Raw genomic sequence first — 21,896 nt, forward strand, 5'->3', positions numbered from 1 at the left:
ATATTTAGCATTGAAAACTTCTGCATTTGGGACATTGCCATGGAAACCTGTCACTAATGACACTAAAAAGGGACTGTCCACGTTGGACAATCCCTCGGTTGTTTGAAGCGCCTCCTGAAAATAAAATAAACACAGGTTGATCCCGGCAATTACCTGTAATATGGCAGCATGCGTTTAATTTCCCTGTAGCGCCACCACAGCGAAAACAACATATTACATGGTGCCCATTGACATTAAAGTACTGTCCGTGGATCCCCCAAAGAGAGGGATGCTCTTTGTAGCTGAAACTTGCCTCTGTTAATTCAAGATTTTCTCAAATTCACCCAAAAATATTTTAAACCGCTGATATTGCTCTATCTAGTTCACCATTATTCTGTGCTTTTCGCACACACCAATTAAGGGACAGGGACACATAGAACTAAAAAAAAAGAGGGATCATTCTCAGATGCTATAGTAACAAAACACCTGGTGTGAAAAATATAAAAACACACTTCATTGAATTATTCTGTTGTATCGGGAACACGGATATTTAGGTTTTTGGTTTTTCTCTGGCCAATATCTCCTATACCAAACTGAAATATATTAGTTCCACTATATTAAAGCACAAATCACCTCACCTAAAAAAAAAAAAAAAAAAAAAAAAAAAAAAGTAGCTAATATAAGCATAAAACACTAAATGTCAATTTGTGCATTATAAACAATGTCCTATATAATATTAAAAGTGCTCCCTTCACCTGTAGAAGTTTTCTATTAACCATTTGTAGGGCTGCTGGGAACTGAAAATAACTTCTTTAAAAAAGGTGTCTAGATGTTCTGAATTTGTTTTTGCAATGGCTGCAAATGAGATAAATTAAGACAAAGTAGTACTTACCTAACCTTTCCCCAGGCGATCCAGTGCCGACGGTCCTGCAGCGCTCCCAGTGATTGTTTACATGCATGCCACATAGCATGTGACTGCTGCAGCCAATCAGAGGGCTCCGCACTGACAAATTGTATTTCTGGTATGTCAGAAACAACACACGACCGCTGAGCCCTCCGATTGTTTACATACATGTGACTGCTGCAGCCAATCACTGGGAGTGCTGCAGGAGCATCAGTGCTGGGTCACCAGGGGAAAGGATATGTAAGTACGGACTATTTTTTTCTTAATTAATCTTATTTGTAGCTATTGAAAAACCAAAACACGCACGCGTGCACTATTCATTTTGTGGTAACACAGGGAACAAAAAGACTGCCCGTTCAAATCACGAAATGTCTACATTTCCCCCAAATAGCAGAGGGGGCAGGTGTTTGTCAGTTCTGGCTCCTGATGACGTGTGGCACTGTGCATACGTCTATGCCTCTTCTGCCATGCTGGAGGGGGGGGGGGGGGGGGAGGGTCACCCCTAGAATCACAAATCCTTATGCCTCCCAAGAGACTCTGCAGGGCTACTGTTCACTGCGCGATACCGCCTAATCTGCGAGGAGGAGTACAGCCAGAAAGCAAATAGGAATAAGAAGAAGTGAATGAACAATGGCAATGCAGCAAAGCGGTGGAGGTGGACCCTTCATTAAAAGTACTCGAGGATAGAAAGGTTGTATGAATTCCCTTACTCTGTTATGTGGGAGCGCAGTGTGCAGGAATAGAGGGAGCGATCTATTGAGGAGTTTACGGATGAACTAGAGGGAAGAAATAAGGATTGCTTTATTTGACTCATTATGAATTAAAACGTCCTTGGAAGCAAAGAAGTGGAGAGAAGGCAAGGAAGGTGCTTAAAACATAGGAGTTGCCCAAAAATTTTAAGCACTTGATAATTTATGATTAAATCATTTTTATTGGCCGACTTTTATACTTTTGATATGAACAAAATAAACGATTGTAAGAGCAATACATAAAAATTTACATGAAATGTGAATGGAGCACACGGGACGTAATACTGCACTTTTTTGTACCGCATGGAGAGTGAAATAGGATTTATGCCGATGGAAACTTTTTTGTTCAAGCTTTTTATCCGATGTGTGGCAGTAATTGACTGGGCCGAGGCTACATCAGAGGAGCTCAGAAATGTCAATTTTAGGCGGAGAGGCGTGGACAGATAACATACGTACACGGTGAAGTGTTGTGTTTTACTGTGCGCCTAGACCTTCAAGTTTGGAGTAGTAACCGTTTTATTTAAGGCGTAACACAGGATACAATTGAGAACAGCGAACCTAGTTATTTTTCTTCTTTTTATTCTAAGGTATTAACATTTTTATTTTGCTTTGCGGCGTGCTGCTCTATGGCGACGAATAGTCAGGCGATCGAGCAACACGGAGTCTTCAGCAGTATCGACGTCGGTGTCCTTCGTGTGAAATCCAGCTGGTCGGGAAAAAAAAAGCGTTCCGGCGTAAAAGGACCTTTCATTTTCATGCTACAAGGAACAAGGAGGACAACACTGACCAAGATGACTTCTGATAGAGTGAGTAAGGACCTCTCCACACTCTAACACCTTGCTAAACATAGTTCATTCAACCCAGTACCCCCCTCTACATACAAGTCAGCAGGAATGCTGTGGTCCACTCTGCTGGACGAGGCTTATGCACATAAGATGTGCATTAGCAAGAGGAGTGTTTTTAACAGAACCTCTAAACGGCTCCACATGCTGGCTAAACTGATGTAGGAGGAGAAGTGGAAGCCTGAGAACTCAGAAATGAAGAGTGATTCCCCAAATCTTCCCTGCCAGTGTTGTGTCAATGTGAAGCAGGTTTGTGCTTTGCAGACACAACTGGCAGAGAATGCAAAAAAATTGATAGAGATAAGCAGATTTGCATGCTGGAATCGCAGGTGATAGATTTGAGAAATCATGGTGATGATATTGATGCACAGCTGACTGAGTCTTACGCGGTGATCAATGCGTTTAAGGATACGGCGGCATCTACGGATGCCATCACTTCTAAAGTTGAATGATGAACTTGCTACTAGGTCACGATTGGTTGCCATTACCATAAAAGATTTCTCAAAAATGTTACCGGCCTTGTCTTTTTCAAGGCCTGATTTTGCTGGAAGTTTTCCCGCTACAGGGCAAAAAGGGGGGTTTAGAAAGAGTGATGGATCAGATGTCCCAAATCGTGATCCCATCCAGAAACCTGAAGGTAACATTGTTATGAAAATATCAGCTCCTATATCAATGTGTAGAATTTTTGTTTCCTCTCTTCCCTTTTCCCCACCCCTTGGTTGAACTTGATGAGCACATGTCTGTCTTTTTTCGACCGTAGTAACTATGATTAACACTTTCACTGCCAGGAGTTTCTGGACATTTTGCACCTCTGGTAGCCGGTACAATTTTCAAAGATCTTTATCTCCCTGCATGTTGCCAGAATGTCCCCCCGCTGGCCAAGCTTTGCTCCAATACCCAATCTGAAGTGGGGGCTGCAAATATTTGGCTTTAAATCAAGAACGATATCGCAGCTGTAGCTGCAATCTAGCACGCAATAGAGGCATTTGTAGCAAGGATGTACCAGAAACGTCCATGACTACCGTAGTGCGTCCCTGCCAGGACGTTTGAGATACACCCTTGGCAGGGAAAGCGTTAATGGCATTGGGAATATTCTAAAACAAAAAAAAAAATAAAATAATTGTCTGACTGCAAAAATGCAATGCAAGGGACATTAAGTTAGGAAAAGGTGGGCTAGACATCTTTATACAGCATTTGAAACTAAGGGTCCTATCACACAGCCCAATCGGCGCTCGTTTGCTCCTTTCACAAGGAGAAATGATTGGTTGTGTGTGGGGAGATGCTGCCAACAACATTTCTTGATGCATAAGTGAGCAGATCAGCAATGATCGGGAACGAGCGTTCATATGTACGCTTGTTTGCCCAATCACTGACCCGTGTAATAGAGCCTTTAGAAAGTAGAACATAAACAAGGGAAGGTATATGTTTACTGTTAAAGGAGTCAATCATGCCAGTGGCAAAATATCCATGGACCCAAGGGGAAAGGCGAGGGGTTAATTGTATGAAATGCTGAATAGAATTTTGGTATACTGGATTCTATATATGTATATGATCTTGAAAATATACACTTTGCAAAAGGCAAATAGAAAAAAAAAAAAAAAGTTGTATTCCCCTTCCTAATCCCCCACCTCGGATTCCTCTAGGTCTTTGCTTACCCGGCTCCAGTAATGACGTGTTGTCTCAACATGTGACCACAGCAACCAGTCACTGACCACGATGGTGACGTGACAACCTCCCCGCTGCAGCAGTCATGTATCAAGACAACAGGTCATTGCGGAGGCCAGGTCAGAGGATTCAAAAGAAAATAATAAATATTCTATATATGAAAAATTAGGGGGCTGGAAAATCCATTTAAAACAAGAATGATGTTGATTTCTATAAATGTGCAGATTGTATACCTGCCGTATTGCTTTGTGCCCAGCTGTGTAGTTGTCTTGGTCTTCCATGTTAATAAATGACCGCGCATTTGATAACCTGTCAAGAAGGTCCTCTTTCTGCAGCCACATTTGCGACAGAAGGGTCTCCATGCCTTTTGAAATAGAGACAATGCAAAGACATTTTAGCTCTTGTGAAACATCAGAATGAAACGTTGTGCACAGAGCGACCTTTCTACAACGCATTCATTTTAGTTGAAGATCTGAGACAGAAGGGCTTTACAGTTCTGGACGGTCACACAAAGGTCACTTTTTTTCAGAATCTTAAATTTTCTTACCAGGCCCCTTAAAATATCTTTGGTGGAGTTATCCATATTTGTGAGAAAATACTGCCCAGTGTACTGGTAAATATGGCATTATAGCGTTGCTGGATTACAATAACGGGCACGGATAGACAATGTGCACTGAGAAAACAAGCTGCGATACAAAAAACGCCAATCACAGATCCTATTAACGTTCCTACCTAGTCGCCGAAATCCAGGAACCATGTCCACAAATGTAGCAGCTCCATCACTGAGAGGAACAGGAAGGCGATACCGAAAATGGTGTCCGAGAGTTAACAGGTGGTGTGCAATGTACATGCAGTTGTTGTGGTGGATGGCGGAAAGCTGAGGAAGTTTCTGCAAGTTCTCTCTGTTAAAAAACAAACACGACTGGTAGACATAAGAGAAAGGGGGGGGGGGGGGTCACAGGAGGGAGAGACAGAGGCACTCCAGAGACAGCGGAACTTACATCTAGCAGTTTCATATGGTCGCATGTACTTCGGCTTTATGCAAAAACGTTAAAAACGGCTGCGGCTTGTTTTTTTTGCGGGACGAGTTGTAATTTGTAATGTCACCAACAAATGTACCATATAATATGCCAGAAAATGGGGAAAAAATAAAGATGTGTGCGCGCGCGTGTTGAGGTTTGCGACTCCTCCATTGTTTTTGGTCTTTACGGTGTTGACCATGCGGTAAAAATTACATATTAACTTTATTCTGCAGGTCAATACGATTACGGCAATACCATTGTTTGCTATCGGCGTATTTTAAGAGGACTTGTTTGCGGGCGAGCTGACGTTTTTTTGGCTACTATTTTTGGGTACATTCTACTTTTTGGATGCCTCATGTCATTCATAATGTTCCCCTCGGAGATTTTTGTTTCCCAGACTGTAAATTCAGTTTTTTGAAAGTAGAGCTAAAATCAATTCACACCCATCCAAACTTATTGTATTCTAGTTATTGGGTAAAAAATAAAATCAAGAAGCCAATTAAAAAGTTCTTTACTTGAAACGCCTGTAAACACTTCTCAAGTTGCTGACATTAGGACACAATCTACAATCCCGTCACATATTCAATTTTAATCTTCGCATCCCAGAGCAAAACTGACTTCTAAGTGTTTTTAAAACAGAAACTGAAAAACGCTGCGCCATAACCAATGTGAGAGAAGTTTACAATCAAAGCGGGAAAAACAGATGAACTGTTCATCCTGGAGGAGCGCACGTCACCGTACCGCCTCACCACGAAAACAAATTAGCTTTATCATCTTCTAGTGGGACTATAATAAACTGAATGTTAAGGGCTTATATACAGTCTGGTCATCAACTGGATGGAGAATAGAGCTGGTACTTGCACTCAGTGGATCAGGAGCAGCTAAACTAAGACGACCATCTACAACGTATAATCACGGGTATATGGCCAATTCACCAATAACTGAAACCAGCCATGAACATCTACTCCTAGCAACAGGGACTACAATTCCATAAGGCGGAGTTCACACAGAGTTTTTATGCAGGCAAAAAAACTCTGCCTCAAAATTCCGTTTGGAACTTTGAGGAAGATTTTGATCTGCCTGCCCAGCGTTTGCCGCATTGCTTGGCTACATCACCCCATTACAGCCTCCGAGCCTCGTGCGCGAGGCATTACTTACAAGCGGAAGCAATGATAGCGTACAGGTCTCTCACGGTGTAAGAACAGGACAATGAGCAGATACTACAATGTTAAGAAAGGAACATAAAACTCATATGAGGAGCGCAGCTGATCTTATGAGGACAATGGCAACTTAATCACTAGAGAACATAAGCCTATTTATTGGGGACATTGTCCACTGGGGTCCCGGTGTTTTGGACAACAGGAATAGTGTAGTCTCCAGCACGCTTTTAGCCGTCAAAACCACTAGAACCCCCCAATATAATGCAATTGGCTGGCAACAGTCTCCGGATTTTTTTTACCTTGCTCTGGATCGCCACTGTAGACTCATAGGTTAAAGACTGTTAAATAAGTATTAAACAGAACGCCGTTTCTGCAGATGGTCACATGAGATCAAACACCTATACAGAAGATTAGTATAAAAGGTTTCCATAAATTACAATGAGCTTTACGAGGATGCAGAGAACACTCACTTGTGATACGTTGGCACTACATCATAGAAGAGATGAAAAATGTTTCTGACAGTGTAGAATAGCTGGATGGCACTAAAAAGGAAAAGCAGCGATGAAAAATATACATTACAATATACAAAAATGGTATCCTTCATATACTCCACGATATACCCCTCTAATGAGAATTGTCAGACAATATCTGATGGAACTACAAAAGGACCGTGTAATATTCTGTGTCTAGAGGACAGACCAGGGATGCCACGCTTGTAATGGATTAATACAATTCCAGGGGTGATCCCATGAACCATTGTCATACCAAAAATGCTGTTAAAAGCTGTTGTAAAGTAAATTGCAGTGTTTCTAACCAGAAAAAAAAAATCCCATCTTATTTAGTCTTTCCTGCATCCCCCGTGGTGCTGCTGCTGATCTGTGCTGCTGGGGGAAGTTCTCTGAGCAGAATCCTTCTCATTCCCCATCTGGCATCTCACAATATAGTCCCTTCTTAGTTTCCTTGCATATAGGTAGCATGGGATCTAGAGTAGTGAAGGATTATGCTATGCGACTTAAACAGCATTCACTCTTTTAAATCTTGCACATGCCCAGTCATTTTTCTTTTCTTCGGTTTCTATCAGCTGCCAGGATGCAGAGCTTTACAATTCTAACAAGCTGAGAAGAAGGAATTTGCTTAGCTATACGGCCACGCTACTGTAGAGGCTCTGCTCCTTCCCTGGCAAGCAGGCCAGGAAACTATTCCTATTGGCTGCTCTGCAATGAACAGAGAATTACTATGCAGAGAACTAGATGTGGGGGAGAGAGAGAACTAGCTGTGGGGTGTCAGCACTCCGCTCATTAGGTAGACGAGCACATTGTTGAACACTTTGAACTCTAGGTGGCGCCATACTTTGGATTTTCTTTACAGCATGTAAATGGCAAAAATTAATTTTATTATCGATATATGAATAAATTATATTTAATAGGGCAACAACCCCTTTTAAAGGATTTACATTGCCTTTTGGTGCTACAAAACTCACCAGGGCTTATTGCTTGTTGTAGCTTCTGAGAGGGTCTGGTAGGCGAGCGCCATCAGTTTCTCCACAGACTCACTGATCCGGCAGGTGGGCAGGGAGAGGGTGTGCTGGTCCAACTGGACTTGGTTCTCTAGAGCTGGAGCTTCATGTGAAGGACTCTTCTCCGGTTTTATCTTCACTCCCCCAGGGCTTTGCAGTTTTGGTATAGTCACTTTAGTGTCAGGTGTGATCTATTATACCAAAGCAAAAAGGAGGTCAAACCATTCGAGTAGTAAGGCTGGATTCACATGAACCAATCCTCACTCCAGACCTCATACCAACATCCATTTTATTGGTGAATTCCCATATTGTAGTCTGGGTAAGGGAAAATTGTTCCAGCATTTGCAATTTGAGCACCATGCCATTATTATAAATCAAATCATTTTTATAGGGTTTATATTTACACATAAATACACTATTGAAGTAGACATTTCTAATGAGCTACTATTTCCACTGGAAACCTGATCACTCAGGACCCCACTGATCACTAGTGCGATGGACCCAAGCCCCTCTTTTCTCACCACTGCACGGCCACAGTGCAGAGTTCCAGCCAAGTAGTGTCCGTTCTAGCGATCAATGGGGATCCCAGTAGTGGAGCCACCAAAGCAGTCAGACATTTATAAGCTAACCTGTGCATAGATGATAATGTCCTTCACGGGACATCCCCTTCTAGAAAACTAGCCCATACCGAACGGTCACTACATTTCTGTACTTAGCCCAAAGCTAAAAACATTGGCTTGACCTATAGAGACATTTTCTGCTGCGTACATGGAAAACATATCTGTATATGTCGGACTTCGAGCAATTTTGCATCACTAGTGCTCCATTATAGAGACCCCCCCTGATCAGTAGAATGAAGGGACCATTGTATACAGGTTTAATATCCTTAAAGGGGTTGTTTGGCGCAGGGCGGTTTTTCATCCTGATGAACTATCCACAGGATAGGTCATCAGTATATGATCGGCGGGGATACGGGACGCGGACTCCACGTCGATCAGCTGTTCCGGCTGCCTCTGTGCACGGGATGTCCGTGGCGGAAGCAAAAGGCTCCGGTCACAGTATAGCAGCCGTGCTGCAGCTTTGCTCCTATTCAAATAAACAATAGGAGCAGAGTTGCAGTTCTGCAGCACTGCCGCTTGTCCAGACAACCCCAAAATAATTTGGGAGAAGGTACAATATTGACATCCCTCTGTCTAGCTGAAAAATGTGCAAGGGTTTAATCCTTCTATTAGGTCATTCTACACACGTGGAGCGTCCGCTAAATGTGGAAAACGTAGAGGACAATAGAGGCTCCCCTCACCTTCACAGTGTTATGTATTTCAGAGGTCATCAGGTTCCTAGCTGTAACAATGACATCCTGGCATTTCTTACTGGCAAAGTGAGCATTGACATTCCGGGCATATTTAAGAAGCTCCGTGGCATCCCCCTTCAGGTATTTTATTTCCTTGAGGTCATTTTCAAATTCTTCTGTTGCTTTTATAACCTGAACACAGAGAGAAGAAGAACACATTGCCACAAATGAAACCAATTACCTACATATAAAAACAATTCTGAACTAAAATGCTTTTTCTGCAAAAACATTCTTACGCCTAATTTCCTCAGTGTTTATCGGCCGAATGCATGCCCTGCAACATAACTAGACAACTGCATAGGTCTGTATACCGATGATCTTTTTGTATGGTACTGTGCTTTTCAATACAGCTAGGGCTGCAGGATCCGGATAGCAGCCAAATAAAATGCCAAAATGACACCTGTCTGCCTTAAATTTGACTATTAACTCCTTAAAGGAGGCTCCGTTACCACATTATAAGTGGCGTATCTCCTACATAATGTGAGCGGCGCTGTAATGTAGATCACAGCAGTGCTTTTTATTTTGAAAAACGATAAATTTTGATGGAGTTATGACCCATTTTAGAGTTGTGCGAACAACTTTAATAGACAACTGGGCGTGTTTTACTTTTTGACCAAGTGGGCGTTGTAAAGATAAGTGTATGACGCTGACCAATCGGCGTCATACACTCCTCCCCATTCATGTACTCTGACATCGTGATCTTGCGAGATCACGATGTGCTGTCACTTACTCACACATTAACATTACTGAAGTGTCTTGACAGTGAATAGACATCGCTTCCAGCCATGATGCGATGTTGGGATTGTGAATAGACACTTCGGTAACGTTTGTGTGGGACTTACAGCACAGCAAGCGTTATCTCGCAAAATCACGCTGTAAATGACAGCACATAGTGATCTCGATGTGCTGGTAAGTCCCACACAAAGGTTACCGAAGTGTCGGGTAACACGCCCAGTTGTCTATTAAGAAACTCATTAGCATAAATCTAAAATAAGTCATGTCTTCGTCAAAATTTATAGTTTTTCGAAATAAAAAAAAAACAAAACTGCTGTGATCTGCATTACAGCACCGATCACATTATGTAGGAGATAAGGCACTTATAATGTGGCAACAGAGCCTTTTTAAGAACCAGCCTATTTTGGGCCTTTAGGACAAAGTGATTTTTTTAGTATTTTTTATTTTTATTTTTTTGTGAAGTAGTTTTTAATGGCACATTTTTGGAGTACATATAAAACTTACGGATTCACTTTTTGTGGGGAATGGGGAAAAAAAATTGCACCGTTGTTTTTTGTGTTATTTTTAAGTCATGTACCATACTGAATAAACATGTCAAAACTATTGGTCGGTAGGATTACAGCGATACCAAATTTGTATCTTTTTTTATGTTTTAGTGCATTCTGACCCTCCTAATGGCTGAACAAAGTGTGCATGTGTATGGGGAAGTTGGGAGGTATAGCTGTTCGCTGAACGGCAGCTATCTAAGATGTAGACCCAGTTTAAAGTGTAATTAAAGACTTTAAAAAAATAAAAAAACTTTTGACAGTTCAAAAGTTTTGATCAGTGGGTCCGAGCGCTGAGACCCCCACGATCACTAAATGAAAGCGGCAGAAACGATCCGGTGAGCGACGTTTCACATGTACGTAATCTATCACAGATCAGAATTCTGATAATTTGGAAACCCGAAACTGCAAAATAAGTTGACTGTCAAAACCAAAAAAACTGAACAGAGATAAACAAACAAGACTTCTCAGAAAACTCTGAATATTTGATAATCCAGTACTCCTCCAGGTCCCATTAAAGGACTAGTACTGTATGTTTAGACAGCGCCATCTGTGCCACGTTTACTGGTAATTACCTCCTCGTATTTCTCGAGTTTGCGGCTATTGGTGGGAATGGAGTAGACCAGGCAGTCTTTAATGATGGATTCAGAAATCTCCTCCCAGATCAGATCACCAAGAACTTCTGCCAGAACCACCTTATTTCCTTCTTCCCCTCGTTGGTTTTCTACAGGGACATCTAGAGAAAGGACAAAAACGTCAAAGCTCATCTGCAAGGAATATGGATGCACTCACGAGACCATGGAATACAGCTTATTGTGAACAGACACCTAATAGCAGCTTTCCATAGAGAAACCACCAGTAATAGAGGTAGGATAGGGTCACAGATTTCAGCACTTATTCCACAACTGCTAGTAGTATAAATGTAATTTTTCAGCACGGATTTGAAGCATGCAGGTTCTGTGTGGAAAAAATAGCAGATTTCCACATGTGGATTAAACCCATCGAATGGAACTAAGGCAATGTTCACATCACGTTTATTTGGTTGATACACGCTGGGAAAAGCTCCCAATATATACATGAAATGTAGTCTGTGGTGGATGCTTAACCGAGATATGTCACCCATAGGCTGCCATGTTATAAAAAATAAATAAATAGGAAGACCAAAAAGATACATTTTATTACTGGACCCTGCAGGATGAAATCGAGCAGAGTAGTCTACTGTATTCCACACTTTTTCTGCGGTATATTGACGTATACCAGTCAGACCTAGGCCAAAATGACACTTTTGGCCTCCTGGGATGGAGCCCTATGAACATGTTTAGCGCATACACAAAACAAAACAAAAAAAAACAAAAAAAAAAAAAGGCCGAATTCGTGTGCAGATCTGCGGCACTTAAGCTGCATCACATTTTTCTGCCACCAATTTCCATCGTCTCAACAGTCTTAGGCATCATGCACGTGAACGTGTTTTTGCGGCCGCAATTCACCTGCAAATCTGCGGGTGAATTGCAGTCCCATTCATTTCTATGGACCCATGTATACGACCGTTGTTTCCACGGTCCGTGCATAGGCTGGCAGCATGGACCGCAAAAAAGATAGGCCATGTCCTATATGGGCCGAATTTTGCAGTCCGGGCCTATTGAAACAAATGTGTGCACGGTCCGTGATTTGCGGGCAGCCCGCGGATGACTCAGTGGCCATCCGAGCCGCAAACCATGGGCTTTGCACACCACTACGTTCGTGTGCATGAGGCCTTAATGTAGCACTGGGGAAACACCTGCATTAGTTTTTCTGCTCCGTGACAGGAGCAGAACAGAAATACCAAACGCATTGGTTACGTTGCACGACGGACCCCACCGGCGACTGATAGAATCCATTGACTTTAATGGGTTCCGTCTAGCTTCTGTCGGGATGCTCATGGTTTTACCGGAGACAATAGCATACCATGACGCACTATCGGTTCCAGTATTTTCGGCCAGATCTGCGACGTAGGCCCCAAACAGAGCCTCCAACGCAGATGTGAACGAGGCCTGATTTACTAAGTAAAACGATAACGTAATTAAAAAAAGCAAAAAAAACGAAACTGCATTTAAAGAATTAAATCTCAGGTTTGAGGCTCCATAACTTCCAAGAGAGGTATGTAAACCATCGATCTGTTATATGTAAATACACCTGCCCACATCAAACAGAAAAAAAAAAAAGTTAAAGCCCACTTATTTAAATCAAAGGGGGTTTGCCCAACAGTGACATTTATGAACTATCCACAGGACATGCCATAAATGTCAGATGCGGGTCCCACCCATCTCTAGGAACCCGTTCAACCTTTCACGGTCTCCGCTGCCTCCCGGGTCACTTTCTGATTACACGGTTGGAAATTACGAAACTCACATAGAAGCGAACGGCAGTTACGGAAGCAGCGTAGGTTAGCGAGCTACGCTGTATTTGTCATTTCAAACCATGTAAAAACAGGAAGTGTCCAGGAGGCAGCGGGAACAGAGAAAGGTAGAATGGGGTTTAGGGTGCCCCATTCTAGAGATGGGTGCGGATCCCAGAGGTAGGACCTGCATCTGACATTTATATCAGGTGGATATGCCATAAATGTCCTTGATGGGCAAACCCCTTTAAAGTAGGGAAGGAATAACAAAAAGACAATTCTTATATGGATTACTGCATAGGTGTTAAAAGGGTCTGCTAATATTTTAGAAAAGAAACCTCCTCAATCTCTTGTGTATTTAAATCCTACACTCCAGTACTAGACAAACTTCATGATTATGAATGTAATGAATATATACAATTCGACACTATTAAATAGCTCATAAATGCACGCTCATCTGCCCCTTACCCAGTAAATGCTTGTGTAGCAATTCCAGAACCAGCTTCAGCTTCAAGAAAACCTCTGCAGGTGGCGGGTGCTCCAGATCAGTCGTTGTGCTTTCAAACCGCAATACGACTCCCTGAGGTTGGGTCTCCACGAGAACGTGAAGGGATTGATAGGATACCAAAGGTTTAAGAATGTATTTCAGAAGTAACTGACCTACAAAAAATAAGAACCATGACAGCTTATTAGTAATGCAAAGTTAGGATTGATCACTAAAACGGACCTCTAGGGTGAGGGATCTATTGGAGTCCCTAATTAAATGGAACCTGTCACATTCAACAGGACACCTGCTCTGTGGGCAGCAGGTCATTGAGAGATGCGCAAATTGATCTTTTTCCCACAAAACTATAGATTTAGTATAACTCGTATTTGATAGATCACCGCGGGCTCATGAGTCCGGTCAGTGATTGATAGTTGTATCACTAGAAGTGTGGTTACAGAGATATCTGTCAATCACTGGACTCATAAGCGCAAAGTGAATAGGGAATTAAATGAATAAAATACTTCGAGGATCAGTCACTAGATTAGCAATGCCCAATCTCCTAGCTAATCGAATAGGGGCTGTCACACGGATAATGTTAGTGAAAATGTCCCAAAGTGTTTATTTATTTATTTTTTTAAGTTATGACCTTTTTTTTTTATAAACATGCAAATGAGGCTATACTAGACAAGAGGGTGTCAACAGCAGCGATTCTCATGAGGTGAAGCTGTCCAATCAGCATGAAGCTGCTTCACACAGTGTAAGGGACGGAGGCTGGAGGGAAGGGGGGGGGGGGGTCACTTCAAATAGTCATATCTCAGGCTGTGGACCACCTAGAAGAGGTTCTGGTGACATATGAAAGATGTACTCTAATCTCGCAGTTCTAGCTGTGAAACAACCAGCGATATCACCAGTTAGAAATGGAAGCTGTATACTATATGATCACGCTGTGTTGCTGGGCTGGGAAGAGAATTGTATGACAGAAAACATTACACCGCCCAGAGTGAAAAGAAAGCGTCACCTCCTATTTGGCAAGTAAAGCCAAATTAGCAAAATGCTCATAACTTTGCAGATAAAAGTTTAAAAAAAACAAAAAAAAACACACTGCAGTTATCAGTATCATAGCGCCTATTAGATTAGTTAGGAGATAGGGAATTAATAAAGTGGCGACAGATCCTCTTTAAAAAGTTCTACTAAATCTGCTTTCCCATAAACGTTATAATCAATCTGCTCAGCTCTTCCTGCTCTGAGACGCTGCTCACAGATCAGCGGCATCGTTCAATGTGACAGGTGTGTGCATAACTGAGCGCTGCGAGAGAGCACCCCAATACTGTAAACAGGCTGAACGAGGGGTGTAACAAGCCCACAGCCATGCTACGCCTCGGTCAACTCTAAAAAAGGAAGATAATAATAGTCCAGCAGTTGCACCAACAACCAATCAGAGCACCTATTTTATGGTCTAATCTATAGTGGAGAATGAAAAGCACATGGATTGCCGCAGGCTACTTGCTCCACTTTTTGAATTTTCATTGATCATATGCTGCAGTTAATAAAAAAATATAATAAACACCATCATGCACCTAAGGCCGGCCATACAGTTTAGATAGCGGTCGGCCGAGATTGCGATTTCAATATCTCCAAACAAATAAAAGGATTGGGCATGTTGAAGGTCAATACACCCAACCCTTCTCTCTGCCATCAGGGGACAGTCCTAAAACCACCATAAACATTAGATGGTAGAGCGGTCCCTCCGAAATCAGCTGGTTCAGCTAATATACATCCAATGTGCATGGCCAGCTTAAAACGTAACCTGAGTAAAGCCGGAGTACAGGCGGTGCCGTGCATCAGCACTTGGGTAACTGCGATGACCACGTTTGACCACCACAAGAACGAGCAGATTCAGCGGTCACCTCTGCCTGTAGCCAGGAAGCCACCGGAACTAGCAGAGCTCCTAATTACTAGGGATTCGGACAAGAAACTTGTTTCCACTGGAGTTTCCCTTTATATTGGAGCTTCCAGCAGCCTGTAGTTTCCTTTCCGCGGCTTGTTGGCCCACTAGCGGAGAGGACACCCGATAACACAACCTCTTTAATATCCACCTACAGCTGCCTAAAGACACATTGTGATTGGAGGTTTTATGTTTTTAGCGATTAATCATCTTAACCAATAATGATCGTACTGAAAAACTTCAACTTTGTGTTCAGCTCTCCCAGAATTGCCAAGGCCTGAAGGACAGATCCCAGTATTGGACTAGAATTGGTGTCATCAGTTGACGGCAGAGTGCACAGGTGCAGTTCGGTCTTTGAGATCATTTCCAAACTTGAGTAATCTGCAAACAAATCAATACATGAATAAATGACACTTAGTGTTAGGGGTAACGGAGGCTGCAGAGCTTCACATTCCCTCCAGAGCGTCTACATCACTAGAATTCATTACAGCTCCCATAGAGTCAGCCATACAAACCCTCCTAACCATGGCCACCCTGATGAGGAGGGACAAGTGACCTCGGTTCTAGCTACGGGTGGGGGTCACAGTGTAATGGTATTTTATGGACTTTCCAGTTATGCAAATGTATCTACAATAAGTGAATGTACAATGCAATCTGTATTTGATCGTTCAGGACGACGATTTCAAGCATTCAAGACTTTCTGTGCATCCCGGGTTTAAGAGCTGCCATCCTTCATACAGTGGTCGGTACCTTTGGATGGGGGAAGCTTCCACACTGCCAGCTTCTGCCACTCCTCTCCGAGGTGGTACAACATGTTCTGTTTCTGCACAGTCAGCTCTATTCCCAGAGATTTTAGCACCTTGAGTTCAAAGCCCTGCCGAGACTTAAGCATTTTCAGACAGTTCTGTGCCTGCGATTCAAAAATGAAAATTATGAACTAGAAAAACTTACTATAAAAGAAACGTTCTATAAATGTACCATAAACAAAATGTTTTTTTGAAGGTATTTTGAGACATTTTTTTGCCTGTAAAAAAACTCAATGTGAACAGGACCATAAATGGGTTGACCAGGCACAGGGAAGTTTTTCATACGGATGATCTACCAACAGAATAGGTCATCAGTATGTGACAGGTAGGGGTCTGACACTTGGACCAGGCACTGATTAGCTGTTCGTGCTGCCTCCGGGCAGCGGATGTACATTCTGGGGGCTGATGGCTCCGGTCACATTATAGCGGCCGTGCAGCAGTACTCCAGCTCTGCCGCTATACAGTGTACTGAGCTGATGTGCTTCCGACACCGGCCACTGCATAACATCCGATGCCCGGAGGCAGCCGGAACAGCTGATCGGTGTGGGGTCATGGTATTGGCCACCCACCGTTCATATATGGATGACCTATCCTGTATGAGAAACCACCCCGTGCCCGGACAATGCCTGTAAGTTTAAAGGGGCACATACTTTTTCACATGGGCAATACGAGAGAGTTGATTACCTTTTTCCTTAACCTCTTAATGACAAGGCCATTTTGCACTTCAATGACCAAGGATTATTTTTTGTTTTTTCACGGTCGCATTCTAAGAGTCGTACCTTTTTTTTTAGTCCGTCGACTTAGCCGTATAAGGACATGTTTTTGGCGGAGGAGTTGTATTTTTCAATTGCACCATTTTTTGGGGGCATACAATATATGGATTAACTTTTATTAACTTTATTTTGGGAAAGAATTGAAAATAAACAGCTATTCCAGCATGGACTTTCACGTGATCAATTTACGCCGTTCAGTAGGCGGCATAAGCAGCATGTTCCCTTTTTTCTATGGGTCGGCACGATTACAGGGATACCAAATATATAAAAAGGTTTTTTTTGTTTTCCTACGTTTGCAAAATAAAAACACTTTTTAAAATATATTTTTTGGCATCGCCGCATTCCAAGAGCCAGAACTTTATTTCTCCGTCAATGTAGCCATATGTGGGCTTGTTCTTTGCGGGGCAAGTTATAGTTTATTATACTATTTTGGTGTATATGGGACTTATTGATTAACTTATTTTATGAAGGGGGGGGGGGGGGGGAAGAAAAGGAATATTGCCGTTGTCTTTTACGCAGTTCACCCGGCAGTTTAATTAACCCCTTCCCGACATGCGCCGTACATGTACGGCGCTGTCGGGAGGTGCTTCCCGCAAAGCGCCGTACATGTACGGCGCAGTGATTGTGCGGGCTCAGGAGCAGAGCCGGCACCATCACCGCGGGGTGACAGCTGTATTATACAGCTGGCACCCTCCTGTAACTGCCAGGACCGGAGCTACTCTCCGATCCGGCAAATTAACCCCTCAGATGCTGCGCTCAATAGAGCGCAGCATCTGATAGGTTTTCACCCGATCGGCAACCCAGTGATGCAATCGCTGGGTTGCTGTGGCAATCGGACGCCAGAAAATGGCGTCCGAGTCTGCCTTGTACGGGAGCCCATGAGGACCCGCCTTCGGCGTGTCCTCATAGGCTTGCTGTCAGTGAATAACTGACAGCGCTAATACACTGCACTACGTATGCAGTGCAGTGTATTAGAGTAGCGATCGGGGCATCAGGCCCTCATGTCCCCTAGTGGGACAAGTCAGAAAAGTAAAAAAAAGTAAATAAAAATGTGGTAAAACAATAAAAACACACACATTTCAAATAAAAATAAAGCTAAACTGACTTTTTTCCCATAGTAAGTCTTTTATTATGGGAAAAACCGTAAAAATTAAAAAAACTATACATATTTGGTATCGCCGCGTCCGTAACGACCCAAACTACAAAACTATTATGTAATTTATCCTGCACGGTGAACGCTGTAAAAAAAAACCATGAAAAACAACGCCAGAATCTTTGTTTTTAGGTCACGTCTCCTTCCAAAAAATGCTATAAAAAGTGATCAAAAAGTCACATTTACTCCAAAATAGTACCAATAAAAACTACAATCCGTCCCGCAAAAAATAATCCCCGACACCGTTTAGTGCACGGAAAAATAAAAAAGTTATGGGTCTTAGAATATGTCGACACAGAAAACAAATGATTTTATAAAAAGTGATTTTATTGTGCAAAAGCCGCAATACATAAAAAAACTATATAAATTTGGTATTGCCGTAATCGTATCGACCCGCAGAATAAAGCTAACATGTAATTTAGGGAGCACTGTGGATGCCGAAAAAAAAAACAATAAAAAACTATTCCAGAATTGCTTGTTTTTGGTAATTTCCTTTACCAAAAAATGAAATAAAAAGTGATCAAAAAGTCGTATGTGTTCTAAAATGATACCAATAAAATCTACAGCCCGTCTCGCAAAAAACAAGCCCGCACACCGCTCAATCAACTGAAAAACAAAAAAGTTACGGCACTAGTAATGCGGTGATGAAAAAACATCTCAATGCGCAGGCCGGAGGGGAACATTCCTTCAGTTTCAGGGCCCCAGGATTTAGGAACTAGGAAAGGGAAGGGACATAGCACATCCGCTGGAAGCGAGGGTGCCCGTATTATACCAGCGCAAAACTTTCCCAGTAATATTTCCCAAACTACGAAGGAGAAAAAGTCCCCAAAAGGTGCAGAGCGTTACAGAAGGGGGATAAGAAAGAAAACCGTTTATCAGTGTGACACCGGCCTGTGCATAACGGATCGCTTCACAGCGTAACACACATCTATGGAGAATTGTATTATTTACCCCATGATTATACCCTCTTATTATGCCCTGATATACTCCGCACATATTACATACACCCTGATGTACTCCGCACAGCTTACATATACCCTGATGTACTCCGCACAGATTACATATATCCTGATGTACTCCGCACAGCTTACATATACCCTGATGTACTCCGCACAGCTTACATATACCCTGATGTACTCCGCCCAGCTTACATATATCCTGATGTACTCCGCCCAGCTTACATATACCCTGATGTACTCCGCCCAGCTTACATATACCCTGATGTACTCCGCACAGCTTACATATACCCTGATGTACTCCGCACAGCTTACATATACCCTGATGTACTCCGCACAGCTTACATATACCCTGATGTACTCCGCACAGCTTACATATACCCTGATATACTCCGCACAGATTACATATACCCTGATGTACTCCGCACAGATTACATATACCCTGATGTACTCCGCACAGATTACATATACCCTGATATACTCCGCACAGATTACATATACCCCTGATATACTCCGCACAGATTACATATACCCCTGATATACTCCGCACAGCTTACATATACCCTGATATACTCCGCACAGATTACATATACCCTGATATACTCCGCACAGATTACATATACCCTGATATACTCCGCACAGATTACATATACCCTGATATACTCCGCACAGATTACATATACCCTGATATACTCCGCACAGATTACATATACCCTGATGTACTCCGCACAGATTACATATACCCTGATGTACTCCGCACAGATTACATATACCCTGATGTACTCCGCACAGATTACATATGCCACCACATTATAAACTGAAATACCAGCAAAACCCCAAACAGAACTGTTACCAAGCAAAATCCATGCTCAAAATGGCGGTCTATTCCTTCTTAGCCCTACAGTGTGCCCAAACAGCAATTTATGTCCACAAGTAAGGCATTACCATACCCGGGAGAACCCGCTTAACAATTTATGGGGTAAGATTCTCTAGGGGCACAACATCTTGTGCGGTGAATGGGCAGATCAGTGGAAAAATTGCAATTTTCACTTTGCACAATCCACTGCGTATTCATTTCTGAAAAACACCTGTGATGTCTAAATTCTCACTACACCCCTTGATAAATGCCTTTAGGGGTGTAGTTTCTAAAACGGGGTCACTTTTGTTTGGTACATCAGTGGTTTTGCAAATGCAACATGGCGTCCGCAAACCATTCCAGCAAAATCTACGCTCCAAAAGATAAGTACCGCTCCTTTTCTTCTGAATGCTCCCATATATGTCAACAGCTGATTATAACCACATATGGGGTGTTACCGTACTCGGGAGAAATTACTTTACAAATGTTGGGGGGCTTTTTCTTCTCTATTCCTTGTAAAAATGAAAAATGTTGATCTAAAACTACATCTTGTTGGAAAAAAAAAATATTTTTCATTTTCATAGCTTAATTCTAATTAATTCAGCAAAAAACCTTTGGGATCAAAATTTTCACTATACCCCTAGATGATTCCTCAGGGGGTGCAGTTTCCCAAATGGAGTCACTTTTGGGGTGTTTCCACTGTACTAGTACTACAGGGGCTCAGCAAATGTGACATGGCGCCCAGACACTATCCAAAATCCAAATGGTGCTAGTTCCATTCTGAGCCCTACCGTGTGTCCAAACAGCCGTTTATGACCACATGTGGGGTATTGTTTTACTCGGGAGAAGTTGCTTTACTAATTTTGTGGTGCTTTTTCTCCTTCAGTCCTTGTGGAAATGAAAAAAAAATACCTAAACCTACATTTTATTTGAAAAAATGTAGAATTTCATTTTTACGGCCTACTTCCAATAAGTTCTGTAAAACACCTGTGGGGTCAAACTGCTCACTGTACTCCTAGATAATTTCCTCATAGGGTGTAGTTTCCAAAATGGGGTCACTTGTTGGGGGTTTCCACTGTTTTGTCCCCTCAGGAGCTTTGCAAATGTGACATGGCCTCCGCAAACCATTTCTGCTAAATTTGAGTTCCAAAAGCCAAATGGCGCTCTTTCCCTTCTCAGCCTCGCCGTGTCTCCAAACAGCCGTTTATTACCACATGTGGGGTATTGTTTTACTCGGGAGAAATTTCTTTACAAATTTTATAGTGCTTTTTCTCCTTCAGTCCTTGTGGAAATGAAAAAAAATTAGCTAAACCTACATTTGAAAAAATGTAGATTTTCATTTTCACAGCCTAATTCCAAAAATTTCTGCAAAAAACCTGTGGGGTCAAAATGCTCACTATACCCCTAGATAATTTCCTCAAGGGGTATAGTTTCCAAAATGGGGTCACTTGTTGGGGGTTTCCACTGTTTTGTCACCTTAGGGGCTTTGCTAATGTGACATGGCCTCCGCAAATCATTCCTGCTAAATTTGAGCTCCAAGAGCCAAATGGCGCTCTTTCCCTTCTAAGCCCTGCCGTGTGGTCAAATAACCGTTTATTACCACATGTGGGGTATTGTTTTACTCGGGAGAAATTGCTCTACAAATGTTGTGGTGCTTTTTCTACTTTAGTTCTTTTGGAAATGAAAAAAAATTAGCTAAACCTACATTTTATTTGAAAAAATTTAATTCATTTTCATGGCCTAGTTCCAAAAATTTTTGCAAAAAAACTGGCCTGTCAAAATGCTTGCTACACCCCTAGATAAATTCCTCGAGGGGTGTAGTTTCCCAAATGGGGTCACTTTTGGGGGGTTTCCACTGTTTTAGTTCCACTAGACCTGTTCAAAGCTGACATGGTGCCTAAAATATATTCTAATAAAAAGGAGACCCAAAATCCACCAGGTGCTCCTTTGCTTCTGAGGCCGGTGCTTCAGTCCAGTAGCACACTAGAGCCACATGTGGGATATTTCCTAAAACTGCAGAACCTGGGCAATAAATATTGAGTTGAATTTCTTGGGTAAAACATTCTGTGGTACAAAAA

General features: G+C 42.3%; 1 protein-coding gene across 1 annotated transcript in view; it reads right to left on the reverse strand.

Annotated features, from left to right (window-relative positions):
* The window catches only part of ZW10 (zw10 kinetochore protein), a 36,301-nt gene that overhangs the window by 1,936 nt on the left and 12,469 nt on the right, over nucleotides 1-21,896 (reverse strand). Inside the window, exons 5-13 of the mRNA XM_075839738.1 lie at nucleotides 16,025-16,184; nucleotides 15,506-15,655; nucleotides 13,311-13,502; nucleotides 11,044-11,204; nucleotides 9,138-9,320; nucleotides 7,802-8,028; nucleotides 6,792-6,863; nucleotides 4,872-5,041; nucleotides 4,373-4,503 (exon numbers count right to left, since the gene is read on the reverse strand). Coding sequence (XP_075695853.1) covers nucleotides 4,373-4,503; nucleotides 4,872-5,041; nucleotides 6,792-6,863; nucleotides 7,802-8,028; nucleotides 9,138-9,320; nucleotides 11,044-11,204; nucleotides 13,311-13,502; nucleotides 15,506-15,655; nucleotides 16,025-16,184 — 1,446 coding nt within the window. The remainder of the gene's footprint in view (nucleotides 1-4,372; nucleotides 4,504-4,871; nucleotides 5,042-6,791; nucleotides 6,864-7,801; nucleotides 8,029-9,137; nucleotides 9,321-11,043; nucleotides 11,205-13,310; nucleotides 13,503-15,505; nucleotides 15,656-16,024; nucleotides 16,185-21,896) is intronic.

The sequence above is a fragment of the Rhinoderma darwinii genome, chromosome 10, assembly GCF_050947455.1.
Source record: "Rhinoderma darwinii isolate aRhiDar2 chromosome 10, aRhiDar2.hap1, whole genome shotgun sequence".
NCBI lineage: Eukaryota > Metazoa > Chordata > Amphibia > Anura > Rhinodermatidae > Rhinoderma > Rhinoderma darwinii.